At 39.8% G+C, this 27,622-nt stretch overlaps 2 protein-coding genes across 3 annotated transcripts; both read left to right on the top strand.

The window, feature by feature from the left end:
- Window positions 1–1,110: 1,110 nt before the first annotated feature.
- LOC115568096 (integrin-linked protein kinase) lies at window positions 1,111–15,883 on the top strand. The gene is made up of 13 exons (XM_030395178.1): window positions 1,111–1,282; window positions 2,969–3,215; window positions 9,435–9,600; window positions 10,800–10,895; window positions 10,983–11,079; window positions 11,177–11,260; window positions 11,488–11,573; window positions 11,677–11,786; window positions 11,991–12,118; window positions 12,308–12,429; window positions 12,545–12,644; window positions 14,130–14,260; window positions 14,402–15,883. The coding sequence occupies exons 2-13, from the start codon at window positions 3,127–3,129 to the stop codon at window positions 14,549–14,551; spliced, it is 1,359 nt and encodes a 452-aa protein (XP_030251038.1). The 5' UTR covers window positions 1,111–1,282; window positions 2,969–3,126; the 3' UTR covers window positions 14,552–15,883.
- Window positions 15,884–17,312: 1,429 nt separating this feature from the next.
- Window positions 17,313–26,896, top strand: apbb1 (amyloid beta (A4) precursor protein-binding, family B, member 1 (Fe65)). Of its 2 annotated transcripts, XM_030394225.1 has the most exons (15): window positions 17,313–17,472; window positions 18,147–18,805; window positions 20,265–20,470; window positions 20,555–20,629; window positions 20,847–20,926; window positions 21,037–21,103; window positions 21,584–21,730; window positions 22,007–22,134; window positions 22,614–22,619; window positions 22,799–22,913; window positions 23,035–23,119; window positions 23,207–23,287; window positions 23,420–23,535; window positions 23,924–24,100; window positions 24,233–26,896. In XM_030394225.1, the coding sequence occupies exons 2-15, from the start codon at window positions 18,169–18,171 to the stop codon at window positions 24,386–24,388; spliced, it is 2,076 nt and encodes a 691-aa protein (XP_030250085.1). In that variant the 5' UTR covers window positions 17,313–17,472; window positions 18,147–18,168; the 3' UTR covers window positions 24,389–26,896. The 2 variants fall into 2 exon arrangements, with proteins under 2 accessions (XP_030250085.1, XP_030250094.1); XM_030394234.1 differs by lacking the exon at window positions 22,614–22,619.
- Window positions 26,897–27,622: the final 726 nt, after the last annotated feature.

Below are 27,622 nucleotides of genomic sequence, written 5' to 3'. Positions count from 1 at the left end.
TGAAACACTGAAACAGCTGATTATAAATATTGCTACACTAAAGCTAAAAAACCCCAAACTTTTTAAGTACTCTAATTTTTCAGACAATCCCGCACTCTCACTAACGAGTTTCTGGATACCCCCCAAAAAACACAACTGTTATTTAGTATCACTCAGCTAACATATTTGTGATACTTTACGAAATACTTTTTTCTTTTAAAAATCACTTTCCTCTTCTACACTTCTTTTCACTTTAATTGTCTGACAGCTTTATTTATTTTTTGGACGAAGATGTTTACATGCAAAACATATTTATATATGTATAGATCTTATAGATCTGATTTTTTGAAATTAAACCACTCAAAAATGCTTACTTGACTAATCATTTAGCAGACTGACAGAAAATGTATTTGCAAATATTGCTTATTGTCAAAACATTTCATGGTGAGGATTAACTTCTTTATTTTTTTTTATAATTTCAATCATTTTTAATTAACTTTTACTGTCTTTGAATTGTGTACTGGTGATTGAACAAATAAAATAATTAAAAAAAAAAAATCCTGAATTTTTACAAACCAAACAAGTAACTGATTATTTGAAGAAAAGAAAAGGACCAGCAGATGAATCCTTAATGGAAATAACTATTAATTGTATTCCTATACAAAATAGCTCAAAGAATAAGCTTTAACTCAATCAACATCAACAACACTGTTTTTACACTTGTGCAAGTGTAATAATAATCTAATGACAAAACAGTATAACATTCACTGGGGCATTGTTTCTGCACAAGTTTTATTATGATATCTGAACCACATTTTCATGATTATACTTTTTCAATGTAGGACGTTTCCTTGTAACAAAGTATTTGTAAAGGATCTGAATACTTTACCACTGGGGACTGTTTTGTAGGACTTGATGTTAATATCCCTAGTTGCATACTTGAGCCAAGCTGCTAAGAGACTCTGTGGGATGGTCAAGTGAGAGATGGCATATAATATAATAGGACCTAATATCATAATGATATAATCGATGTGTTACGACATGCAAATAACTGTAATAACTGTGTTGTTGATGCTTTAAAAAACTGTGACCTGAGGCTGTGAATATTTGACTTCCTGCAGTTCTCTCCACCGCCTGTAGGGGGCGGGGCGCTCTCTTCCTCCACTACACGTTACCACGTACGTTCGGCGGGCGGTGAGGGTGTGGACGACCCACAGCACTCAAACCCCAGGACACAACACAACGTTGCTAATAACTTCTGCTCTCACTATCTGCTTGACGCCACAGCAGGCCGACATACCTGGTAGGTTCATCGGCGTATTTATTGTCAGTTCGACCCGTTCAAACCTCGACATTGTGTTTTACCAGCGTTCATCTCGGTGAAGTCAGCGTCAGATGAGAGAAACGGAGGCAGTCCGCGACGTCAGGGGGACAGTTGGTTAGCTTGTTAGCCAAACCTGCCTGTGTGTCACTTGGTCAACCAGAGGATGCTAGCTAATGTGTGAAGCTAATTGAGCCACTTTGAGTTAATGTAGTGTAATGGAAGAACGCGATAGCACAGCCAGAAGTGGAATGGATCACCCGCTAGCTAACTTAAACGAGCTAACTGTTCTCCTGTGTTAGCCAGATAGCAGTGCAGCTAATCAGACTGCTGTAGGGGCTGTGAATAGTTAACGGTGAAGTCATAACTGTCACACCGGCTTGTTGCAGTGTTTATGTTAACTACATGAGCAAATCCTACTGAATTACAGAGTCAACCTCCAGGTCCGGATGTATTTAAACTTAAGCTGTAGTTCTGTCATCATCTGCCTAATCTCTTTCATTATGAGTGCTTGGTTTATTTAGACAGTGAGTTTGCAGTGTTTTCTTTCATGCATGGTAATAGTTACCTTAATGTAAAGTCAACATTTTAATCCCAGGTCTTTGACAGGTGTCATGCTACATTTGTTAACCCATTCATAATATGTTGCCTTCAATAAAGCTTTGCATTCTGCTGTTTATTCAGCCAGCAAGTCATTTATTCATATGGACATTGTGTTCCTGTATCAATTGTTTGTAAGGAAATTGTGTCTTACATCTTGATTATCAAATTAGGGCCTCACATAACAATGAATGTAATTATCACATCAATCCGCTGATTGTGTCTTTGTTTTGTTTTTTGCTTTTTTTTATCTGTAAAATGTCGGATTTGATATCTTAGAACCTGCTGACATCTTCAGATGGTTTGTTTTGTCTGATCAATGACCCAAATCCCATTTACTATCAGTTAAGTGTCATATATGACAGAGAAAAGCCATAAATCATCAGAACTGACAAGATGTTATAGCATAATGTCTGATTTTCTTTTTCTTTTTTCCTTGATAGGTGACTGAAATTGCAGATATATTTCCTGTAATTAAATAATCATTTAATCACTGAAGGAAAAAACAAGGAAGTACAGAAGTCTAGCATTGATAGAACTTATTTTCATTGTCGACTAATCTGTCGATTAAATTCTTGATTAATCGATTGGTTGTTTGGTCAGTAAAATGTCAGAAATCTGTGAAAAATCATGACTTCATTTTGCCCATAACTCAAAGATATTTAGTTTGCTGTCATAGAGAAACATAGGGGAAACATTCATAAATAAGAAGCTTAAATCTGAGAAAAAAAAAAATCATAATAGATTAATTGTTTGTCAAAAGAGTTGGTGATTAATTCTTGCAGCTCTATATGACACAGGATAGGATTATGTATCTAGCCTGGTCTACTGGGTGCGATTCACAGCCAAGTTTTGTGAGTCACAATGGCGTAAATTTCACACACACCCAATGTGACTTAGGTGGATAAGATTACTCAGCACCAAGTTGCTTGGTTGCTTATCATTCTCCTATTTAGGTTTGTACAGCAGAATATTTTGAGAGTGGGTTTACCTGTCTGGGATAGAGGCCAAACTGATTGAAAAATGTGTTAACAGAGGATCCTCCCCCTTTTCTGTCCCATTTTTCAGGCGTTGAGCGCCACTGAGCCTCCCTGATCGCGTCCCTCATTGTCCCAAACGAGGAACTGATGCTGGCCAGGACTCTGCTGAACCCCTCGGGTCGCCTCTCTCATCTGTGCCAGTTTACTTCTGCAGCCCCTTAAGAGAAGAAGAATACAACAGCTGAAATGGATGACATCTTCACGCAGTGCCGGGAAGGCAATGCTGTTGCAGTCCGCTTGTGGTTGGACAATACAGAGAATGACCTCAATCAAGGGTGAGCCAGGGTTTATTTATTTGTTTTATTTTCTCGTGAGTAGGATGATACTGGTATCCAGGTTGTGTTTTAACTTGCCTGGATAAAGGTGCAAAAATCCCCACTTTTTGATGCCATTAGTCAGTAATGATATTTCACTGACCATGGCTAAGTTTTAATATTTCTGTTTTTACAGACTTCAGTATCATCAAAAAGTTACACAAACTTCTTTATCTCCATTCTTCAGTCAACAAGTCATTTTGCTGAACTGTACTTCTGCCTGAGACTTGCCACAACATGATTTTTTTGATGCCAGATAACATGAATCAGAATCTCAAGGCAATAGTCACACTGCAGTGTTTCTAACTTAAAATGTTGCATTCTCAAGGCATGTTTCTGGTGCAGAACGAAAGCCCGCCTTTTCAGTCCCCAGCGAGATCGTGGCCTGCGATTGAACCCATTTCCTTGTGGACCCATGTTTATGTCCAGAATGCCAGCAGAGCAATTCAAAAGCAAGATGTTGGACAGGAAACCTACTGTGATGGCAGAGTTAGTCACGCTTGCATTTGTTTCTGCAATTAAATTTAGAGTGGACATGCATAATGAGAGTACTGCAGGCTTCTGTAAGATTTGACATGTTTATTATACAAAATATCTGTCTGATAGTTACACATCATCAGTCAGTGCTGAGCTGCTTCTGTATCCTCAGCTGACACTCTAAAGTAAATCTCGGCAGAGGCTGCCAGTGAAGTTGTGCTGACCACCCGAGGAGCTTCATTTTTGGACATTTCTGTCCCAGATTTAGACTGCTGGTGTTTGTTTTAGAGAGAATGAATTAATCCATTTAATTATGATGACTGTTTACCTTTTTGTCTTGTGTTTTCAGTATATTTATGGTCACAGGGTTGAGCACAGGATTTGCAAAGAAAATTGTTGGCAAGTTCTGGACAATTCAAAGAAACCAGTAGTTGTCTAAAACAGGAAAACCCCATTTTCCTTCATGCCTGTAACAAAAATTGAAGTTAAAATATTAGCTGAGTGACGTTCCAGCCTCTAGTGTTACCTGTAATGATGGTAAGAAATTGATTCATGGTTTTGTTTATGAGGTCTGACTGATAACATCCAGACTAGTCAGTCTAACCATGTAACAATGTGATTGATAATGACAAGCTAATTTATTTGTCATTGTACAATGACATTATTGAACGAGGGATGATATGAAAACATGGAATCGGTTAATTTCCTTCTGAGGAACAGATATGTCTGTTCATTTTAACTTGGTTTGAAAGAGAAAATTGTTTTTATTTGGTCAGCGATGTCTTTTTTTGGATTTTGCTGCAAAGATATAACAGGAACTCGTAAATGTATAGATTAGTTTGTTTAGTGCAACAAATGATGCAAGGAAGTCGGCTCACACAAGATGCTAAATAGTGTCTTTCTTTTGCCATTATTTGGCCTTTCTCCTATTTTAAGTTTAACCATTTGTGCAGAAATTAAAAGAGAAAATATTCACTCTTTTATTGACTTCAAGTCTGAGCTGCTTGTGCTTTAATTTATTTAAATTTTCCTATTGTCATAAGACCGTATGATTACACTCAGTCCTAGTGGATGCATGAACCCCTACATGTGACTGGTCCATTAGCTGATTGCATGTCAGGTTCCCTTTTCCAGATCATATATCTCACCCAGTGGGTGAAACACACTTTATTCTTGCCTTTTTATTTCCATACAGAACCTGCCTATATTTCAATACAACTCGTATATCTCAGCCCAGCAGTTTGCGTGTGGATGATGGTGTGTTTACACTGATATAACGCCCAGACTAAGAGTAGTAGTGGAATGTTGAATCTCCTTACAAGGAATAACACACATGCCTCCAGGGAACCGTCTACCACCTACCAAATACCAAGAGAGAGGGGGAGGGGATTATTGTAGTAGGGCCGGACTGGAAGAGTTATGTGTGACGAGACAGAGAATCTTTGTGTGTGAGTGTGTGTGGGGCCAAATAGTACATTTTTCAACAGTGAAATGCACAGTAAGCTTCAGCAGAGCACATCACCTTCCCCTCCTCCATGCCAGGGTTTCCGGTATTCATCTCCCAGTGGCATTACAGCAGATAACTCCACTCATTTCCCCTCAACGTTTCCTCCAAGTTCAGAAGAGTTAATTGCAAAGTTTGAAACAAATTCTCCCAAACCATTTACAATAAAGTGATCATCTCTGGTCTTCTCTGTACATGTGTTACACTGGCACTGTGCAAGATGGTGCATAATCTTAGTACAAATAATAGTTTGTTTTGAAATTTAGTGCAGAGAGAAATCTGTGGTTTGGAATAATTTTAGGACTGTTTAGTTTTCAAAATTCAAGTTATATCTTGATAATATCTTAGTATAGAGCTGCAACTGGTAACTATTTTCACTAACATTGAATTAGCTGATAATTGTCTCAAAATCAGTTAATTAGATGATGTCTACCAATTTTCTGTCGGTTATTATGAGGCCATGTGCTGACATCCATTCCTCGCTGCGTCCCATCTGTTGTGTTTGTTCTCAAACAGAAGACTGAGTTTGAATCGCTTATCTTTTCCTTGACATATGAGTATGTAATCATGGCGTTGATGGTTATCTGTATGAAGCCTCATCGGAATTCACATCAAAAGAATCCCTGTACATGTGCGAATAACAGTTTGAGCGGAACTCTAAACTTTTTCACTCATGATTGTATCTCATGATGATCTTATTTTACTAAGTTGGTGATGTTGAGGCTCCTTGTTTTTCCACAGTGTCATGACTGATTTATATTTATCCTCTGTGATGGGGACAGCAGCATTATGAGCCTGTTGCTCTGCAGTGGTTAATGTTGCAAGCAGACAGTGGTGTACAGGCTTGTTGAAGCAGGTTGCAGTAGTTTCAGAAAAGCCAGTGTCAGCAGTATAAGAATGGGTTATTGGAGGTGCACCGATACAGATTTAATAACAAATCTAGGAACGTAAATTATGCCCATCAAATCATTTGCCAAATGGTTGGTGATTTCTTGCCCTTAGTGCCATAAATGCTCCTCTTATGTAGTGTTTGTTCAACATTTTTATAGAGCATAAACAGTTACATGAACTTTTCATGAGGTGAAAGAAAAAGGGGGCAAAAAATCCTCCAAATATTTGTTTGTCCAGTGTAAACTGCAGACGTACAGTGCCACTTCACACTTAAAAAGTCTCTGGAAACCTGTTAATTCTGCTTCTGTGGATGTTCTTTTCATTTGTTGGATGTTCCTGTGAATTTGTCTTTGCCCTCATCTGAGGCCTGTTATATGACCTGGTGGGGATGTAAGGGCCAGAGACATAGAGGGTGCAGACAGGGGCTCTTCCTCTTGCTTTTCCGTCTGCCAAACTGAGCACTGTTGGCAGGTGGAAGTGCCTGAAATAAATTACCGCAACCAGTGTGGAGGGGGTGAGGAGGAGAAAACCCTGGCACTCGAGTGCCTATGGGCTGTGGGGATGAAGCTAGCTTACAGGGAAAATCGGTCCTATAAAAAGCGGCCCCAAATAGAAATACACACACAAACCAAAGGGCTGAGCCTTGCTTAATGTGGAAGTTGTACATTTGAGTTGTTTAAAGTAAGTCGGTCATTTACCTATTGGGGCTGAATGGTACATGTAAAAGTTATTATTATTAAATGAATTATCATTTTGATGAATTGACTACTTGTTTCAGCTGTAATTATTTGCAAATAATGTAAGATACAGATTATCGGCAGGTTGGTACTTCATTCATTCATTCAGTTTGTGTGCGCATTCTTGCTTTTGAATGACACAACCATTAACTTTCTAACTCCACTTCCTCCCCTAAACAGACTCGAGCTTAACACAGAAAACTAATAAAATCATGAGGGTGAGCCTGTGGAGAGTTCCTTTCTCATAAACTCAGGCTAATTAGCTTGTAGGATTCAGCCTTTTGGTCTTAGAGGAAATTGCAGTCCGAGCAGATCTGGTGGGACTGCGGCGGGGCACCCAGATGCACACATAGATGTGTGTGTTGTGGGACTGAGGGTCTCTGTGGGGCTGTTGATGCTGTTTTGAGCCGAGCTCTGCCGGATGTGTGAATACAAGCCAGTGAATTGATGGCGGGCCGGGCAGAGGGTTCAGATTCCTGCAGATTCATAATACTCCCTCAGTTCTCAGATCCCATTATTATGCTGGCTGCCCACTCTTAATTTCAGGACAAGTGCATAACTTTATTATCTGGAGAATTGTGCCGTGTTTTGACACAAACAGAGAAGCCCGCATGGAAAAGAAAAGTCTGTGGAAAGTGGAATATATCATCAGTACAGTCCAGCTGTATGAGTGGAACTGTGAATGGGAGGACAAGGGAGTGGAGGGACTCAGACGAGGGAGGAAACTTTGCATTAGAGGAGGAGGTGACCACGGCGGCCAGGAGGAGGGAAATGAAGAATGACACAATCACACACAGCAGCTGGAGTGTATGCGTGTCTCCCTGGACCTTATAAGGGCTGCAGCGAATGCTCAGCCCACTGTTTTTTTTCCTGATTGACTCTCTGTCACTCAGCTCTCACTGTGTCTTAATCTCTCAGTCTTAGTATCTTAGTATTTCAGTATCTCTTTTTCTCTGAGGAGGTTTGCCCATCAGTCATTCTGCCATGTAATCGAGGCCACTGTCCTACATGTGTCGCTGGCATTGTCACAGAGAGAAAGAGGAATGATGGGTGCCAGAGGCCTATTTGGTGTTGTTGTGAGTTTGAGTTGCATCAACTTCCTTTTTTAAGAGGAAGATGACAGAAGTACAAATACCCACATCCCTCATTATGCTGAATAGCCTAAAGCAAGCAAATGTTGTTGCTACAGTTGCCAGGTTGTAAAAAAAATACTGAAGAACATTCAACCTACAGTAACATAACAACATTCAGCTTTTGTTGACTGTTTCAGAGAGGTGTTGATTCAACTTTGTGTCAGTTTGAGTGGTTATAGTTTGCAGCACTGTTGAACTTTATGCATTGTACTGAGAAATGTTACAAATGGTAAATGGACTTGCATTTCTGTAGCGCTCATGACATTCACCCATTCACACACTTACACACTCAAACACTGATGGCAGAGGCTGCCATGCAAGGTGACCTGCTCATCAGGAGCAATTTGGTTTATTACCTTACTCAGTGTTTAATCTACCTGTATAGATGGCAGGTAATATCAGAAACACTTATCATTATAATGCTGTATAATTTAAAAAGGCTCTCCAGTACAAATGGAAGAAATTCCAGTCAAATATGATCATTTTTTTAGCTTAAAAACAATTCACAGGGACCACAATATGAAATATGTTGGACACATTTACGTGGTAAAGAAATGGTAATTACTGGATAACAGAAACCTTGACAGCATTAAAACTGTAATTGCCAAATGAATGTGTCATTGACAGTCAAAATAGCTGATGGACCAGGTTCACAAAAGTGAAGCCCAGTGTCTTAAATCTGCATTCTTTCCAATAGCCAGTAGGGGACAACCCCACTGGTTTCAAAAATAATTCCAACTGTACACAAGCTTTTGAGAAAACGACCGTACTTCTCACTTGATTAACTACCATAGTAAACAGTTTCCTCACAAGTTTACAGTCTCAATTGCTATTTTCAAGTCTTCTTCAACAAAGCATGATGTTCACTTTGTAAGTTATGGTCCCATTCACAGTAAAAATGGCGTTGAAGCAGGGTATGCCTGCCTTGCTACCAGGATGTACAATGGATTCTCTGTCAGATCTAATCAAGATCATCCGCAAGTTCCACTCTGTCGTCCACACATGGTTAATTCTGGTTTCCTAAAAAACAAGTTGTCGACGAATGTAATGCCAAACCCGAGGCCAGTAGTCTACAACCCAATGTGTGACATCACAGCGGGGATACACTTGGTCTGTGTACAGTGCACGGGGTTTTTTTTCTTCTCAGGAATGCACACTTGTTGTTTTTTTTATATAGTGGTATTTGGATTGTCAAAGAAAAACACATAAGCTCCAAAAAACAGTCGCAGTCTGTATCTCTTGGCCTTGAGCCAAGTAAACCACAGAGTTGTTTGCAGAGACAAACTTGGTGTGTATAGCCAAGGGGCTGAAGTTGTTTTACTTTTCTCCCTCGAGTTATACACTTTTCCTGCCTGTGTAGCAGTTATTCAGAGTCCTTGCTTTGCTGAAGGTTTTTGTGGAAACTTTGCTGAATATGAATGTTCCTCTCTCCCTGTAGAGACGACCACGGCTTTAGCCCTCTCCACTGGGCCTGCAGGGAGGGCCGCTCCAGCGTGGTGGACATGCTCATCATGAGAGGGGCTCGCATTAACGTCATGAACCGTGGCGACGACACGCCTCTGCACCTGGCCGCCAGCCATGGACATCGCGACATTGTGGGAAAGGTACGGAAGCATTGGGGCATGCACACAGTGCGGCTGAAAAAGGTTACTTCCTGGTTCCTTTGGTTATCCTGTGACACAACAGTAGAACTTCTTGTGATGATTATAAGAATATGAGCTACCATCTTGACATTAGATCGTGGCTGACTCTCTCTCAATGGTCTGTTTGTCAGAATAAATCTTATAAAATGCCAAACGTTAAACTCATTCTCCCTAGAAATCAAGTTAAAAATTGATGCCAGAGCTGTAAAATTGACATCAGTCTCTCCTCTGCAGCTAAATCTCCCTGTGCAAAACAATGTTTCTTCAAGTTTGCCTCATACAAGCAAGATATTATGAAACCTGAAATGATGTCATCTGAACAGCAATTATAAAGACAAAAGTCTTGTCTGTTCTTGCAGTTCCACCAGCAGCCATTTTAAACTGGAGGAAAGTAATTTGTCAGTGTCAAGGGGAAATTTAATGTTTCAGTGGTGCAAGTATGATTACAAAACATGCTTAAGACTGCAGTTGTTTAGGATAGAACAAGCCATTTACGATGCAAAAGAGGTAGAGATTTTTCTTAATACGTTTATTAATTCTTTTGTTTTGGGGACAGTATATGTGACCATTTGTTCATTCTTCCAAGATGTTAAACAACAGGATGAATCTATGGCTGATGGACATTTAAAGGCACACTTTGCACACAATACAATGCAACCAGCAGTACAGGGATTCCCTCATGCATAGCGCACCTGTGCAACATAAAAACTCAAGTGCTTTATTCTACTTCATCCTTTAAAATATATCACATGGGGTGTACTGCATGTCCTGTTTAAAGGCTTTGTAAAGGTTGCAACGTGGTGCGTGTTGAGCTCCATGTGGCCCCGAAATTATTTAATTAGGTTTTGTAAAACGGCAGGGCTTGTGGGTAAAAAAGCAGAACACAACATGACTTGTCAGATTGTCAAATTTGTGTAGTCTATATACCATATGGCATAATGTGAGGCTTCTGCTCCAGGGTGTCTGATTTAGAATGGCTGCCAGGCAGCTATTGAGTTTAATGTTAGGCATGTCTCAATACCTCTGGTATGTGTCCACAGGCGAGATGAAACTCCATGATTTCTGTTGGCAGCATTAACACTAGCCCTGTATACAGCCCAAACATGATGTGACCAGCCTTGTTTTTTATATAATCCTTTGTTTTTGGCTTTCGCTTTTAGCTGATCCAGTGCAAAGCAGATACAAATGCAGCCAATGAACACGGGAACACACCACTGCATTACGCCTGCTTCTGGGGCCAAGACCAAGTGGCTGAGGTAAGTGCGCCCCCTGGAGGAGACTTATCCAGTTTTACATGTAGTTCCCATCAAAGTAAAAACTCTAAAATCTTCCGCTTTTCTCAGGATCTCGTGACTAATGGGGCTCAGGTGAGCATCTGCAACAAATATGGAGAAACTCCGCTTGACAAAGGCAAACCTCACCTGCGTGAACTGCTCAGAGGTATCCTGGCCCCCCTCATCTGAACAGATTCAGATGCCTTTTTGATTGGCTTTGTGATCAGTTTTCTCATTGCATTCTCTTCTCCCTCCACACACAGACAAAGCAGAGAAAATGGGACAGAACTTGACTAAAATCCCCTTCAAAGACACATTCTGGAAAGGCACCACCAGAACTCGACCCCGTGAGTCCCACAAATGCATAAACTGGTTTATTAGCTGACCAGTTTCCATTAGTTGGTTAAAGTGATGCATGAAAGGGAAAAATGTTCCATGCTGGTCTCCAAACCGGTTTTAATGTGGTGTTTTGAAATTTCCACCACTTTTCCATCTGCATAGTGTTGTGCTGAATTTCACATGAACAATGTAGCTTTTGTCCGAGCTCTAACTTAAATTTGTCCCAATCTTTTAGGAAATGGCACTTTGAACAAACTTGCAGGCATTGACTACAAACAGCTCTCTCTCCTGGCTAAAATAAATGAGAACCAGTCTGGAGAGGTACTTTACATTCTTGTTTTTACTATTTTATTTTATTGTAGAGCTGCTGATTATCAGATTACGGCACTCATTTATATTTCTCTGTGTGTATTTTCATGCGTAGCTGTGGCAAGGGCGCTGGCAAGGGAACGAAATCGTTGTTAAGGTGCTAAAAGTTCGCGACTGGACCACGAGGAAAAGCAGAGACTTCAACGAGGAGTATCCCAAACTCAGGTTTGCATTGAATCCTGACTTATCTACGGCCTCTATGTTCTGTGCTGTCGTGTTCACTCATTTGTCTGTTTCCAAACTTTATGTATTATTTCTTTTTTGCATCTCACACAAGCCGTCTGTTTATGTCAAATCCTCTCTGGGTTTGCCTCTTTTTGTCTGTCTGTCTGTCTCTCCCCTGTCCCTCCTTCTTGGGCTCCATCCCAGGATATTTTCCCACCCGAATGTCCTACCCATGTTGGGAGCATGTCAGTCTCCTCCCGCCCCTCACCCCATCATCATCACACACTGGATGCCTTATGGCTCCCTCTACAACGTGCTGCATGAAGGCACCAGTGAGTACTTCTGCTCTGGTCACAAAGTCCGCACTTGTCACCATTTTTTGGTGGTTTGCAGGGATTTGTTGATTTATTGCACTTACACATTTGTCATTATGTTGCCATCACTTTATGTACAGTAGCAGTTATCTCTGCATCTGTTATGTGATGAAACCTGTAATGATTTGTCACTTATCCTGCTGTCAGACTTTGTCGTGGACCAGACGCAGGCGGTGAAGTTTGCCCTGGACATTGCTTGTGGAATGGCCTTCTTACACACACTGGAACCGATGATCCCTCGCCACTATCTCAACAGCAAGAGTGTCATGGTAAGAAGAAGCTGTTTTTAGGATCATAAATTTCAAAGGAGATAGTTTTCCCCAAAAACCTACTGAAAGAAGTGATGTAAAGTGACATCTCAGTCACTGTTCCTTGTTTCCACAGATAGATGAAGATATGACAGCCAGAATCAGCATGGCAGACGTCAAGTTCTCCTTCCAGTGTCCTGGCAGGATGTACTCGCCTGCGTGGGTGGCCCCTGAGGGTAGGCATCACTCATACAACACAGATCTAAAGTGACAGCTGGAGCCACTCAAACTGGGGCGTGAATGATGGATGCAGGGAACTCTAGACTGTCTCAGAACTAAATGTAATCTGCGGCTGATTTCCCCTTTGAGATACAGTGAAAGCAGAACAAGTTGGAAACATAAACTGATTATGTGAAAATAAATGGGAGATTTGCAGCAGTGCTTCAAACAGCAACCCACAGAAAAGGTTTTAAGTCGTATATGAAGCGTGATAGCGGTGACCGTGTGGGATACAGGAAATATGTTGCAGCCTGTTACCATAGAAACAACCATACAGTGATCCGTACAGTGGGTAGTGAGTGTAGGTAGTGAGCTCAGGTTTAGCTGAGGTGAGTTTCAAAAAGCCTTTAAGTCTTCAGCAAGGATGTCTTTATAATATTTCAATTAAAAGTCAGTAAAAGAGCAATGAGTGGTATACATGTAGAGTAAGATAGATAAACTTTTCTTTTTCATGTTTAAGTAATACATGTACTAAACTTTCATCTTTAATAAATCGTAGTGGAATTAACAGCAGAAGCCATGTGTCATGATTTATATATAAACAAGTACTTTTTGTTCAGTGTGTCAGTTAGTGGAAGAGTCATGTGGCAAAAGAAGCTTAAGATTTGATTTGGTTTCAGAGACACTGAGGTCTGTCAATCGCTGGGATTGCTGGGACAATATAATTGTATTTCTCTTTGAAAGTCAGAGCTCTATTTTTATCATGTGATATACAGAAGAACATCAGATTTATTAAAGAGGGATATCTGGAGTACTTTGTGTGACAGCTCTAGTTTCACCTCACACAATTTTGCAGGGGAGGGTTTATTGATCGTTGCTTTGATACCTTTGCTTTTGTTGCCAAGCCTTTATCACCACAGAATAATTTCAACTCATAGTATCAGTTTATGTTGTAAAAGTGAGCTTTAGTAAATATATTGACGGAGATAAACATAAAAAGAGTCATTCTGCCTGTCTGTTACCATCGCTCCCCATTCAAATTTGACTGAAATCTTCCATTTCTCATGTTAGGATTTTTCTGTCCATTTCTTAGGTGTGTAGTGAAATGAACTACATAATAATAAAACTATTAATAAACATAATAATATAACATAATGCAAGGTTTCAAGTGCTTCTTAGAAAGAACAAAAAAATAAATGAAAAATATGAAAATAATTATATCAAAGTTATGTCTTTTACTTTTTCCTTATTTGTGTTATTCAGTTTCCATTTAGCCACATGTAGCATACAGGACTCTACAGTGGTTATCAAGCACTGTTATCAACAAAAGTGTTCATCTAGTTGAATTAAATATATTAGAAATTCTGCATTTCAAGTTAATATTCACTGTTTCTTTGCATCTAAAATGCAAAAAAGTTGTTTGTGTTAGTGGTAGTGCTTTTTGCAGAAGGTACAGAGCAGCAGTACCTGTTGTGTCTGTTTACACTTGTTGCTCTTTCCAGCCCTGCAGAAGAAGCCAGAAGAGATCAACCGTCGGTCAGCAGACATGTGGAGCTTCGCCATCCTGCTGTGGGAGCTGGTGACCAGAGAAGTGCCGTATGCTGATCTGTCCAACATGGAAATCGGCATGAAGGTTAGCAGAGCTATCTTTGGCTCATTAGATTACAACTGAGTAGCAAATGCTTGCTGGCAAAGTCAGCGATTAGTCATGGGGTTGATGCATTCAGGAATGTCTTTTCTACTGTAAAAAATGTCCATCTGTTTTGCCTCTCAGGTCGCCTTGGAGGGTTTGAGGCCCACCATCCCCCCCGGCATTTCACCCCACATCTGCAAGCTCATGAAGATATGCATGAACGAAGACCCAGCAAAGAGGCCTAAATTCGACATGATTGTGCCAATTCTGGAAAAAATGCAGGACAAGTGAAAATCCTCCTCTACCCTCCTCCTCTGCTGAACCGGATATCTTGCCCCGAATGGTGGTGTGGTGCTTACCAGTATTGCCTTAAACTTTCACTCTGCCGCTGCATTCAACGCCACTGTAGCTTCTGCTTCTGAGACAAATCCAGCAGCAGTCACTTCTTTTTATATTGTTTTGTTTCTCTTTTTTTCAATGTGATATCAAGTTTTTATTTGTGTCTTTATGTGTCACTGATCCGCTGATATTGTCTCTGCAAGCTATAATCACATGGACTGAGTACAATCTTTGAGACTGAATAACCTGTGGAGGTCAGCATGAGAGTCTGCTGCTTTGCTTCAGTGGATTTAAGGCCTTATTTTGTATCTGGAGTGGTCTCACTGTCAAAAAGGAATCATGATGATGGCTCCTAATTAAACAAATTACATAAAGCTTGTCTTGTGGGGAAAAGGTTCAATTTTCTGGGCAAGCATGGCCAGTGTCTGAAAACCAAGCGTTTAATCATGCAAGAAAACATATTTGAATGAGTGTTTCCAATGAGAGTACATAGCAGTGTTGTACCATTCAGCTTGGCTCTGTAGTGATGTGTAGAGCTTGATCCGTCTTGAGCATCGGTCCCTGATTGTTATCCTGTTCATCCTGCTGACATTAACATAAACTGGCCATTGAAACTCTTCTTCGCTGCAGCAATCATGTCAGAGTTGATCATTGCATTTGCTGATTTTGTGTTGTTAAGTCTGTCGATGTAATGTAACTAGATTACTCAAATGTATTACTGTAATCTAGTTTATTTTCATTATTTTTCCCTTCTAAAACACAACGTTTATGATGATTTGAACTCTGTGAGCTGTACTGTTCAACAAAGTCTCTCTTTCAAGTATTTGTGCTTAACTCAAGTGTTATTCTCATGTTGAATTCTTTCAATCGACATAATCCAACATGTAATACCTTGTAGAGTTAGGAATCAATCCTGCAACCCAGACTGTAATTAATTCACGGATATCAAATGTACAGTTATATTTGTTATCATGTCGAGCATGGGGACTGCTTTTTCTCATTCATGGCTACATTTGAAGCTGCTGCCAACAGAAGGGACATAAGGTGGTTGGTATTAATATCCAACAAACTGTCATTGTTTCCTCACTTATTTTTATCTTTTTGATCCTCCAGTTAACGTCTGACTTTATATCAATCTCATGGGTTGTTTCTTCTACCTGCATCGTTTCTGTGCCTCCACCAGCTTGCTTGTTTGTGCTGAATCACAGGTTGAAGCCAAAATCAAGAATGACTTATACAAATGTATGTATTTATATATAAGTATATTAAAAAGGACAAATATGGCCAAGTTGAACGTGTGAATTTATGGTGGGGGTTGGACATTATTGGATCATTTAGAAAAGTGTAAACTTAACAAGTAATTATATTCAAAGAGGCTTGCAGGCCAGTGTCATTTAACTGCCGATACGTTGCTCAGTGTTTAACAGTGCTTTTGTGATTTACTTGTAGAGGAGAAAGACATAAAAATAGGAACTTAAAACCTAAAAATATTAATGTTTCATGTGAAGTTTAAAAGATGGTGGTGGTCCTGCAATCACTGACTGATGGCAACATGCAATAACTTATATAACTGAATAATAAAAGGGAGGCCTTATTTATAAATGGGAAAAAGATTAGTGACTAATTTGATAAAAAAAAAAAGATCTCTAAAGCAAGTGGCATTTTTATATTTTCATTCATATGAACAGGATATCTTAAGAACATCTTGAGGAAATGTAGTTAAATATGGCACAACTGTCCATAAACATGTTCTTTATGTAAAAAGTCCCCCCTCATAAGGGACGGATGAAGAACACCCTTTAGCCAGGTTGTGGAAATGTTTTAGCTTTCTAATCAAGTATCACATTTAAAAATAAGTATCACTAGTTTAAAACACAACAATAAGCCACCAGCCATTGTTGTGAAAAAGTCATACTTGAGTAAAAGTAAAGATATCATGTTCAAATATTACTTTGGTAAACGTGGAAGTCACCCATATGAATGGTACATGAAAAAGTACAAGTAAAAGTAAATAATGCATGTATATACCATATACTATGGGTCAACTGATTACAGATTACAGTTATAATTATATAATAATATAAATCTTATTATATTATTAATTAAGGGTCCTTAAAAATCCATCACCTCTGTTGTTATAAATGTAGTTACATATTTAAAGGTGCACTTTAGTTTTGGGGATGACATTTTAATCAGAAGAGAAAGATCTTCATTGACTGATCTTTGTTTTTTATGCGTTAACAATCTAAATAAACAGACTGACCTTAGAGGACAAAATAGTTTTATACTGTTTTACTTTGTTTATATGTGGCGGACCCTGCCACCTTTCTAGCTTCAAACAGTCATTGGGGGAGCTTTTTTTCCGCTGAGAACATCTTGTTTATTCACTTCTGGAAAAGATAAATATTTCTGAGTTTGTAGTCGATTAATATTGTTAAAATCAAAAGTTTCAAATTTCTTCTAAACTAAACCAAAACTACATACTGCCCCTTTAAAGGAATTCTGGTCCTGCATCTGTTGTTTCAAAAGGTTTTGGTATGACTGTTGGAAACAAAGCATTATGTCTAGAGTTGACTTTAATTGTAAGAAGCTGAAGACATGCAGCACCGGATGAATATGTCCAAAAACAGTCGTAGAAGTGATGTTAGACGCCCTGAGCTCCTCTCCTATCCTCTCCTGCTCTGCCTCAGAGGCAGCAGTGGGCTCTGGCCGTGACGTCAATCCGTGACGCAGGTTCGCCCTCCATCACCAGCCGAACCCACTGACAGAAAACACTACCAAGAAACGAAGCGAGCCCTCACGATTCATGGAAATATGTAGCTAGCTCGCAACGTTCCGCGTATTTTTCGACAACAGGGGGATTGGTGGAGCTGGTAAGTCGACATTTCTCAGCATTGCATGATAAATCACTGCCAACGTTCTTGCTTGCTTTGGTTTCCCTGTTTGGAAACGTTGGCTAGCTAGCTGAGGAGCTAACTTTAGCCTAGCCAATATGACGACGGCGATGATGGCGGATGGATTCCGTTATTTCCAGCTGCGGCGATGGCACCCGCCTGATATCGGTGTATTTTAGTGTGCAGTCTGCTTTTAGACTTGGATTTTAGTTAACAACCACACGACTGGCTCTTACATGGTGCACTGGGCCCCTAACTGGCGCTACATTGAGCTCAATGTTAACAGAGAAAAAGGTCGTGTTGGCAAATGGAAGGTGCAGCTACTGAAGTACGTTTCACATTCGTGCTGAAAATCCAACAGTGAAAGCAGTCGCAGTGAATGCCAACCCGGAATAATCGATCAAGAAACGGACTTCAGTTTGGAGATTAAAATGATAGTTAGTAGCTTCACGGTTAATTTAGCATCAGTTTTCTTTTAATCAGATAGGCCTTCTGAATATATTCGTGAGCAAGCAACCACAGTACATTTCCTCGAGGTTTGATTAGCAAGTCATGACTGCATCTTTCTGTCTGTTATCAATCGTTTGCCTGATTGTTAGCTAGCTAGCGTGCTAACGGTAATGCTAATAAATCTCATCCTTTTCCTCCATTAGATCAGTTATATGGAAAGTTACCATGGGTGGCCATGATGATGAAGACATGTCTTACGTTGTAAATAAACAAAAACAAGATGAAGAGCTGAAGAACAAGCTGAATGATAGCAGCCACTGGTGCGATCAGGACTCCACAGGCAACAATGCCAAGTGGGTCAAAGAAGGCCAGAACCAGCTGCGGAAAGTAGCCGAGAACCAGCAGGACCAGAACCACAACTGCAATATCAGCCAGAATGGGAACAAGGAAGACTTCCCTCTTCAGACCACCACTCAGGAAGAACAGCAGGGGAACGAGGAGCAGACCAAGTCTCCTAAAATAGCAATGACCCCTGGTCTCAATCAGGAGGAGTCCAAGAACATCCTTAATGAGCCGCTACTCATCAACACCCTGGAGTCTACAGAAGAGAAAGATAAAGAGAGGGAAGAAGATGGCACAGAGAAGGAGAGTAAATCAGAGGAAGATGAGGAGACATCAGGTGATACCAGAGGAGTGGCAGGAGAGCAGAGAAGTGTGGAGTCTCAGAGGGAGGGCAGCGTGGTGGGGAGGAATGCCTGCCTCCTGTTCTCCAACATGAACGGGACACCGAACGAGGAAGAGCCCAGCTGGCCTGCAGTGTCTCAGGACAGCACAGCTGACAGCTCTCCTAATGGCAACAAAGGTAAATAGAAGTTGATCTTTAGGCCACACAGATGAGGTCAGACTTGCCTTTAACAGCAGTCAGATGTCACTGCTTGTACAGACAACAACATGCATAAAAAAATAAACATTAGAGGCTGAAACCTTCTGTGTTTGCTTTCAGAAAACAACAAAGAAACACTTACTCTTACATAAACGGAGCCTGGATAAAAGGGCTTAACTGCATTTATAAGCAGTATATACACATGTGATTCAAAACACAACATAATGTAGTTGTCAGTGCAATTATAAGTGTTTATTAGCACCCGGGACTGGAGGCTGGTGTATGAACAGACAGTGTATGACAATATAGTAAAAAAAAAGTTATTAATATCAAATGTGCCTTTTTATAGGAGGAGATATAATTGCTGATGAAAACTGTATATCACTATGAAAATGTAAACTGTATTGATAGATGTTTATAAATATGTGTTATTTACCATTTATTAGATGGTTGCATACAGCTTATAAGTTGTCAGAAAGGAGAGTAAGGGTAAAATGTTTCAGATAAAAGCTGGCATTTTTGGAGGATCCACTTTTTCTTCTGCAAATCTTTTACTTTACGTTGTCCTACATGTGGTGTGAAAGGGATTTGTGAATAAATTGTAGTTTTATCTTTTGGATTAAAGGCTTTGTTGTGTTGGACTTGCTGTGAAAAGGCCTATAGGTATGCATAATGTTTTCCTAATCATTCACTGATCACAGAAAGAGCCCAAGGCCCTCTGTTACATGACAATAATATTAGAATACATTAGAACTCTAAATAATTCTAAATTATATATATTTATTGTATTGAATTTGTATGATGGAGTGGGGCGAAACACAAAAATCTGTGCATGGAAACAAATTTCATGCTGTGTTTTTATGCAGTGTTGATTTGATGAGTCAGGTCAGACAGTTTGGTTAGTGACGCCAGTGCAATCTCTTTTTTTAAATTGGTATTCAGTGATTTTATCATAGTTTATAGAGACATATAGTAGTCGAATATAGTAAAGTATACTGTTTGAAAGTAGTACACTCTCCTATCAGTTTTCAGAAATACTGTTTAAGTCTGTAAATGTCAACAGTGAGGTGAAGAAACTTCAAATGCAACACTGCAGGGTTTGTCACCGGTTGTTTGAAGAAGTGCAAGTTGTGAAGATGATCTTCAGCAATGTTACTAAAACCTTTTCTCTTTCTTACTAATAGACTGATAAAGAGAAATGTCAAAACAATCAAAGATAAATTGATCACAAAGATAACTGTGATTATTGATTGATAAGCTTATCTAGAAGAATACTGGCCACATCAAATCAATCATCAAATTTTACAGACCTTGTTTTGTCCTTGTTTCTTCTCGTCTCTTCCTATACAGTCAGAGTTTGTGTTGTTTTTTTATTTTTTAAACATACATTAAACATTTTCCCCTTCGCCGTGTTTCTCCTTTCCCTTCTCCCTTTCAGATTCCTTTTGGGATTCCAGTGCTTTTGAGACTGACACAGACCTGCCTTCAGGATGGATGAGGGTGCGAGATACATCGGGCACATACTACTGGCACATCCCAACAGGCACCACCCAATGGGAGCCCCCTTCACCCCTGGGTAAAGTTGGTGACTCCATGATGTCCTCCACTATGTCCCTGGAGACTACCCCCTGCGAAGAGCCTGAGGTGAGGTCTAACGGGAATCTTGCTTGGGGAGAGGCAACAACTTGCAAGTCTGTAGACACTGATATATTCTGTTGAATTTTTCAGGAATCCTGGACTCAGCTCTCCAGCACAGAAGAAGGAGCTGAGGGTGAAGGTGAAGGTGAAGGGGAACTGTGGAAGGTAAGAAGCGGCAAAGGATATGCAAAATGAATTTATACAAATGTTCACGTTTTACTGACGACAAATCATCTAAGAAACTTTTTTTTTTTTAACATATCAACTCAGTTACTGTCAAGGCAGAAGGTTTTATGAGAACAACTTTATGATGTCTGTCAAGTTGACGTCTATCTGAAATAAGTTCAATTGTGTGAACTGTTGTTCTTTGCTGTATCTTCAGGAGGAGGGAGAGGTTGCATCTGATCAAAGTCTGAAGGAGTTTGAAGGGGCAACTCTACGCTATGCATCCATCAACCTGAAGTACGTGCTGTTAAAACTTTATTGATGAGTTAGTAGTTTGTATTTTATAACTTGTTGTTGTTCTCGTTCTGTTGCCTATTCTGATTTGTTCTCTCGCTTTATCATTGCAGTTACAATTGCTCCCAGTCTGACGAAGAAGAGAAGCTCGCTCCACTCTGCACAGATTTAGAAGCTAAGGTAAATCAGTGTTTCATGTTTACTCTTTTAATGAGAGTCATTAAGGTCCCAAAACCAGATTGAGTACGAAGTACACTGCTTTTAAGATAAAACATGGCATCAGAACTGTTCCATAGCTGCTGCAGTGTGCCTAATGAAACACTAAGATGGGTCAAATGCAGAAGGTTGGATTTTTCCACTGGGATTATTAAAGTATGGAACTTATGGTTTTCCATTAGCTCTTTAAAGAGTCAAAACACATTAGAATCGTTGATCTTTTCAACTTGTACTTACTGATAATTATATTTTGCAGTTGTGTTTTTGAACGTTGTGGGAAGATTCAAACAGTTAAGCCAAAACTACAAGCACTATGGGCAGCATTTACTCACAGAGGACACAACATGCTTCATTTGCATTTTCATCCTTTTCTGACTTCACTCATCTACATCTTCCCCGTTCAGTCCTTTCTTGTGCTAATGTACTGCATATTTGTACTTCCAGTGTTTTGCAGTGCGTTCCCTGGGCTGGGTCGAGATGTCTGAGGAGGACATGGCACCCGGCAAGAGCAGTGTTGCTGTCAACAACTGCATCAGGCAGCTGTCTTATCACAAACATAACCTTCATGACACTGCTGGTATCTGGGGAGAGGTGAGGGGCTTTTATTAAATCCTACAGTCACTGTCCTGACAATTCAAAATCACTTCAGCCATTGGAAAGATGTGACTATATTTTAAGATATTTATAAGCTTTTAAAAATTTTTCAAGGCTAGATTAATGTAGGAGTTGAATTGAAACCTTAAAGTTAAGACATGGACTAATACATGCATACCTATCTTAACTCAATAGCAGCCCATGAATGACTGTGGTTGGTGAATATTATTAAGCCAGGCTGATTATTTTAAGAGTGTGTATGTGTCTTGATAGGGTAAGGATATGGTGATGGTCCTGGAGAATGACACCATGAACTTGATCGACTCGCTGGGCCAGACTCTGCTTCACACTCAACCTATTGGCAGCATCCGTGTTTGGGGTGTTGGTCGAGACAATGGAAGGTCAGTATCCGCAGTACGAGACCGAAATGAAGATGGCAGAACTGCACCTGATTTGTTAATCAAACTTTTGGTCTAAACAAACCACACTGCTTTGTTTGACCATTGGTCAACAAAACATCTTGAACATTTGTTAAGCAGAACTGACTTTCAGGTGAAATTTTAGTTTCAGTGTTTTTTTCATTGGTTAAAATGTTCAGGCTGAATGAGGTGGTTGATTCTCCTTTAAGATGATGTACAATCTCCTGTAGTCATGACTCATTCATGAATCAGAGGCTTTGCACTCCTCAAGGAATTTGTCAGGACAAGCACATTGTTCGCTTGTGTGTGTGCTCTTTTTACTGTACACTGCTTCCCTCTGCTGGATAGTTCAGAGTATTGCTGATAAAGACAACCCTGACTGATCTGCCTGTGTCCTGTCTCACTGAATTCTAACAAATCATGTTTTTTTTCTTTCATGCTGCATTTTCTGTGATGAACAGGGAAAGGTATATATTGATGACTTTTATCTGAAATGTTTTTTCAAATAAGTGTTGGCTGCTGTTCTTACTTGCAATAGCCTTGATGTGCACTTAAGCATGTATTTGTTCAAACTGGCTCACCCAATTATGGTGTATGAATGGTTCAATATCTAAATGTGACCTTTTACATCTCATTTCACCTGCAGGGATTTTGCTTACGTGGCTCGAGACAACCTGACCCAAGTTCTGAAGTGTCATGTTTTCCGCTGTGACTCACCCGCCAAGAACATAGCGACCAGCTTACATGAGATGTGTTCAAAGGTCAGTGACTATTGGATTTAATTTTGATTCAATTTCTTCATTCATAGTCAACAGTGGTTTCCTTCACTCGATATTACATTACGTTGATTATACATATTTTCTTCCCTTACTTGGACTTTAGATAATGATGGAGAGAAAGGCCACTAAGCCAGGGGTTAGCAGGCTCAACTCTGACCCAAATAACCCTGGAGTCATCCCAGTTGAAGGTAATGTATCTTGACATCATACTTTTAATATCTTTATAATTCAACATGTAAAAATGATTCACTTAATGCCCCGTCCTTCTCTTACAGAGTTTCCTGTTCCAAAAAATGAACTCTTCCAGCACTTCCATGTTTATTACCTTGGTTGTGAGGCTGTGGCTAAGCCAGTCGGTAAGAAAAAAACTACAAATGTATAATGGTTCATGTGAATGCTTCCAAATTTTATGCCTTGAAATAATCTTGATTTTGTTTTATCTATGGTGAGTATGATGTATCATGTTCTCCATGATTTGTTCTTTTCAGGTATTGATATAATCAATGACACTCTAGAGATGGCAGTGAATGGCAAAGATAGAAGTGAATGGATTCCTGTCTCTGTGAATGTGGCGCCAGCCACCCTCACAATACTTTCTAAACAGGTAACACACCACAAACTGACAATGACATGGGCTCAGGGAAGGTGATGAAGTAAAATTATGAGCTAAAGCTTTATCACAGGGGTGTCAGCAGTTTCAGTAAAAAGATACTCATTACCTTCAGCGTGTGCTGCTTACATTGCTTACTTTCACTCAACTTTGACTGCATAGATTTAAAACTAAATAATTAGTGTTTGATATTATTTCAGGATAGTTTTGAGATTAGCCGAGCATGTCTAATATGTTACAACAACAGTCTTAATGGGATATCAGATTATCAGATAAAAATGAAACAATACAAAGAAAGATAGAAACCGTAAAATACAAAAAGAAAAGAAAAGATTTTACACTTTGCTAATTATTATACTGTTATTTATATTTCTAATCTCAGGATGAAGAGGTGCTGTCAGAGTGCAGGGTGCGCTTCCTGTCCTTCATGGGCGTGGGAAAGGACGTCCACACTTTTGCTTTCATCATGGCGGAGGGTCCCCGAGATTTCACCTGTCACATGTTTTGGTGCGAACCCAACGCTGCCAGTCTGAGTGAGGCCGTGCAGGCCGCCTGCATGGTGAGTCGTAAACACATACATGATATGAAAACCAAGTGGAGAGCGGTGTTACCATATTTAAACCAGTGATAGTTTAGCCTAGTGTCTGTAATAACCCATTTACACTGTGTTTTTTTTCTTCTTTTTTTTAAGCTTCGCTACCAGAAATGCTTGGATGCTCGTCCACCCAGCCTGGCCTCCTGCCTGCCCACTCCTCCTGCTGACTCAGTGGCTCGACGGGTCAAGAAGGGAGTGCAGAGTCTGCTCGGCAGCTTTAAGAGCTACAGGTCAGGCTCCCAATCCCCTTGAGTCGAAGTGAAGATGATCCACAGTCCATTAAACACACGGTCCATCACCACAATCTCACTTCTTCTCCACTTCCTCCTCTCATCCTTCTGCCACAGTTTCGCCTTACGACCGCCTCACCTGTCTAGTCACTAGTGTGTTGAGTAGTTTGTGAGGAAAATGTGTGTCTGAAAAGAATACATTTGTTTCCTTTCGTCCGCTTTTATTTGTACAATTTTACACTCCCATCTCTAAACAGATGAAACCCCTGGCATCTATATTTTCTCTGCTGGGATTCTTTCTGTGAGTCTTAACTATTTTTGTGTTTTAACAGAAAACAATGCTATGAATGTTGGATATGGATGTAATATATTTTACATGCTAGAATTTGCTTGACAAAGAGGTTGCTAGATTCTCTCACAGAAATATTCTCGTTCCCTACCCCTCCTCGGTGCAGTTATCATCTCTAACGCTCTTCTTTTTCTACTTTGAATGAAGGTACTGTAACACAGTTGTTGTCAGTTGGTGTCAAGTATCCTAATACTGATTTTTCTAAAACATCATTTGCGCCTCTCTCTACCATCTTAGGCTGTAATACAAGCACTGTAGGCGCGCCACGTAGATATATGTCCCGACCCTCCCAAACAATGTATTTTAGTCTTCCAAAGAACTGTACTGTCATCTGTCACATAGTGAGCAACCACTGATTTGAGTGTAGTGTGTTTCTCATACATTCTGCATGAACATTTGCAAGTTCAGTGCTAGTGTGCAATAATCAGATGTTCCTGTATGGTGTGGTGATAAGACGGCTGCCGTGTGATTATTTGTTCACTTTAATGAGAGCGTCTGTCTAGATCGAGTGCGAGGCTAACGGAACAACAGAGCCATGTTAAAATCATTATCGTGTGATATAAATAATAGTAATAAAAGAATACAAACTCTGGGTTTTCACACAGTCGTGTATCACCAACAACTACTGAATAGTACTGTAGACTCGCCACAAGCTGCATGTTTTGATAGCTTAGAGTTCTTGCTGCTTGCAGCGGTTTTAGTGCTTAAGACCCATCAATGTATCCTGTAAATTCTTTCTGTGTTTCTGTACGGTAAGAGGAGGATGGAGTCGATGTGTTGTTACGTGTTTCATAGGCATGTCACTCTAGTTAGTGCCAGTGTTTATCATAAGCTAGCAGTAGAGAGTTTAGACTTCCTGTCGGTTCCTTCAGACTGAAAAGATGAGAGCAGGTTAATGTTTGTATCTACAGTTTTTTGTGTATATGAGAAACCTCGAGATGAATTCTCCTGTGGTTTACATTTTTATTTTTCTCCACATTTTGACGTGTGTGGGCTCCTGGCCGCTCCAGTTAATGTATTTTTTATTGTTTCCACACACTGCAATGTACACAATTTAAGATGGTTTTCACATTAGCTTGTTAGATTTACTTTTTTATAAAGAACACACTAATTAGCCAAGTTGTATTTGATCTTTATGTGTGTGTCAGTGATCAATACTGTATGTAGCACAATAGTAATAGTCATCTCTAATATTAAAGATGCAGTTTGTAAGATTTATTTGACCTCTGCAGGGCATTTGTTTGGCCACGTTGTCTGAGACACTGGTAGCTACTTACTAGATATCCTCAGGCTGACTGACTCCACTACATAATGATGAAATGAATATATTAGAATGTGACCGATGGAAAAATTGAAAATTATTTTAGAGCAAATGTGTCGCTCAAAGAAATTACAACAAAAAGAATGTATAGACATGCAGAACAAATACAGGTTTGTATTTTAAAGAGCAAAACATACGTCTATGAAACAGTGATTGACTTCTGTATATCATGGTGATGTTGAAACAAGTGAGACTTTGTGTTAAATGTCTAAGTGGTGCATAATGACACATCTCTGATTAAGTCTCGTTTACCTGCTGTCAGATTTTATTTAACTTTGTAGATGTTTTGTTTTGTAAAAAACCCCCACAAATCTTTGATATATTTTCTATATCGCAAAAAGCTGAAATCAGAAGTGTCCTCAGAAGTGCTGAAATATGTTTCGTACTTGTAAAATAATGATTGAAAATATGGATTAGAAATGATGTGTGACAGATTTCCAACTATAAAAGCTGTCATGGAGTCTGTTCTGTTTTCTGACCTCGTCACCCGATTTTGAAAGCGAAGCAGTGCTTTGTGATGACTGGCCTCTCTCAAACTGTAACTCAGATTCTCATATATGTTTTTAACATTTTAGAAGTTATCGAACACTAAAAACTCTTACCAACTGCTTCTTTATACGTGTACGATATAACACTAATGAAAAGTAGACTACATTGACTCATATTACTGCCTTGTCACTCATGTGTCACTTGGAACTATTTTCTCTTTCAAAGTTTGCTGTGTCCAGTTGGTGGCAACACTAAAAAGCCAGATGAGTTAAAGAACATTAGCAGATTAATTTATTTCTGTTCATGTAAATTAGGTGTATAAAATGTATGTATATAAAAGTCACTGCACAATAAATGTGAACATATCACCACTTTGTATCTTGTGGTCTTTTAATATCTTGGATTGTGTGAAGAGATTGTCCTCCAAATAGCAGGTCTGAGCCCGAAGAAGTGTCTCCTTTGGTTTCTGGATGTGGAGGCGCAGACATTTATTCCTTTTCTATTACTGGCTTTATCTGTGATCCCCAGCTTTTCCATTAAAATGTAAAAGAAGCCACACACAACCTGTCTGGGCCCTTTTTGCATATGCATTAAACCTGCTGACACTGGTTTTACCATATGTATTGACAGACAAGCCGTGAATAAAAAAAAAAATGCAGTGCGCCCTCCTCCTCCTCCTCCTCCTCCTCCTCCTGTTCAGTCACCTGTTCAATTCATATCAGCACTGCTGCCCCCACCTGGTGAGTTCAAAAGGATGGGTAGGGCTGCTTATTGTTTTCCTAAGAGATGGCTTTTGGAGATGAAAGGTGCACATCAAGTGGAATCCAAAGCAGCCGCAGACTGGTAATAATTGGCTTCACCGTCTCCACACAAATATCAGGACTGCCCTGCCAGCAGGGTCCTGGAGCAGCGAGACAGATCAAGGCCCTGGCTATAATCGCTCCCTTTTGAAGAGATACACTGGGACCTCTGTGCGAGGTGACTTATTGACTTCTGTTTGTATGAATTAAAAATATCAAAGTCCACCGCTACAGTCCGTCTTGTTGCATCATGTGTGCTGAGCACATCAGGGTGTGTGTTTTTAAAACAAAAACCAA

The sequence above is a fragment of the Sparus aurata genome, chromosome 2 (assembly GCF_900880675.1).
Source record: "Sparus aurata chromosome 2, fSpaAur1.1, whole genome shotgun sequence".
Lineage (NCBI taxonomy): Eukaryota > Metazoa > Chordata > Actinopteri > Spariformes > Sparidae > Sparus > Sparus aurata.
Note: the sequence above shows the minus strand (reverse complement) of the source record. Positions and strands in the feature narration are given on the sequence as shown.

Bases quoted from the DNA above. Each gene is read 5' to 3' on its own strand.
- apbb1 (XM_030394225.1), top strand. From the start codon at position 18,169: ATGGGTGGCCATGATGATGAAGACATGTCTTACGTTGTAAATAAACAA. The intron at 20,630-20,846 runs GTAAGAAGCGGC...CTGTATCTTCAG, and splicing joins GTGAAGGGGAACTGTGGAAG to GAGGAGGGAGAGGTTGCATC. The intron at 22,914-23,034 runs GTCAGTGACTAT...CTTGGACTTTAG, and splicing joins TACATGAGATGTGTTCAAAG to ATAATGATGGAGAGAAAGGC.
- LOC115568096 (XM_030395178.1), top strand. From the start codon at position 3,127: ATGGATGACATCTTCACGCAGTGCCGGGAAGGCAATGCTGTTGCAGTC. The intron at 11,080-11,176 runs GTATCCTGGCCC...CTCCACACACAG, and splicing joins CCTGCGTGAACTGCTCAGAG to ACAAAGCAGAGAAAATGGGA. The intron at 14,261-14,401 runs GTTAGCAGAGCT...TTTGCCTCTCAG, and splicing joins ACATGGAAATCGGCATGAAG to GTCGCCTTGGAGGGTTTGAG.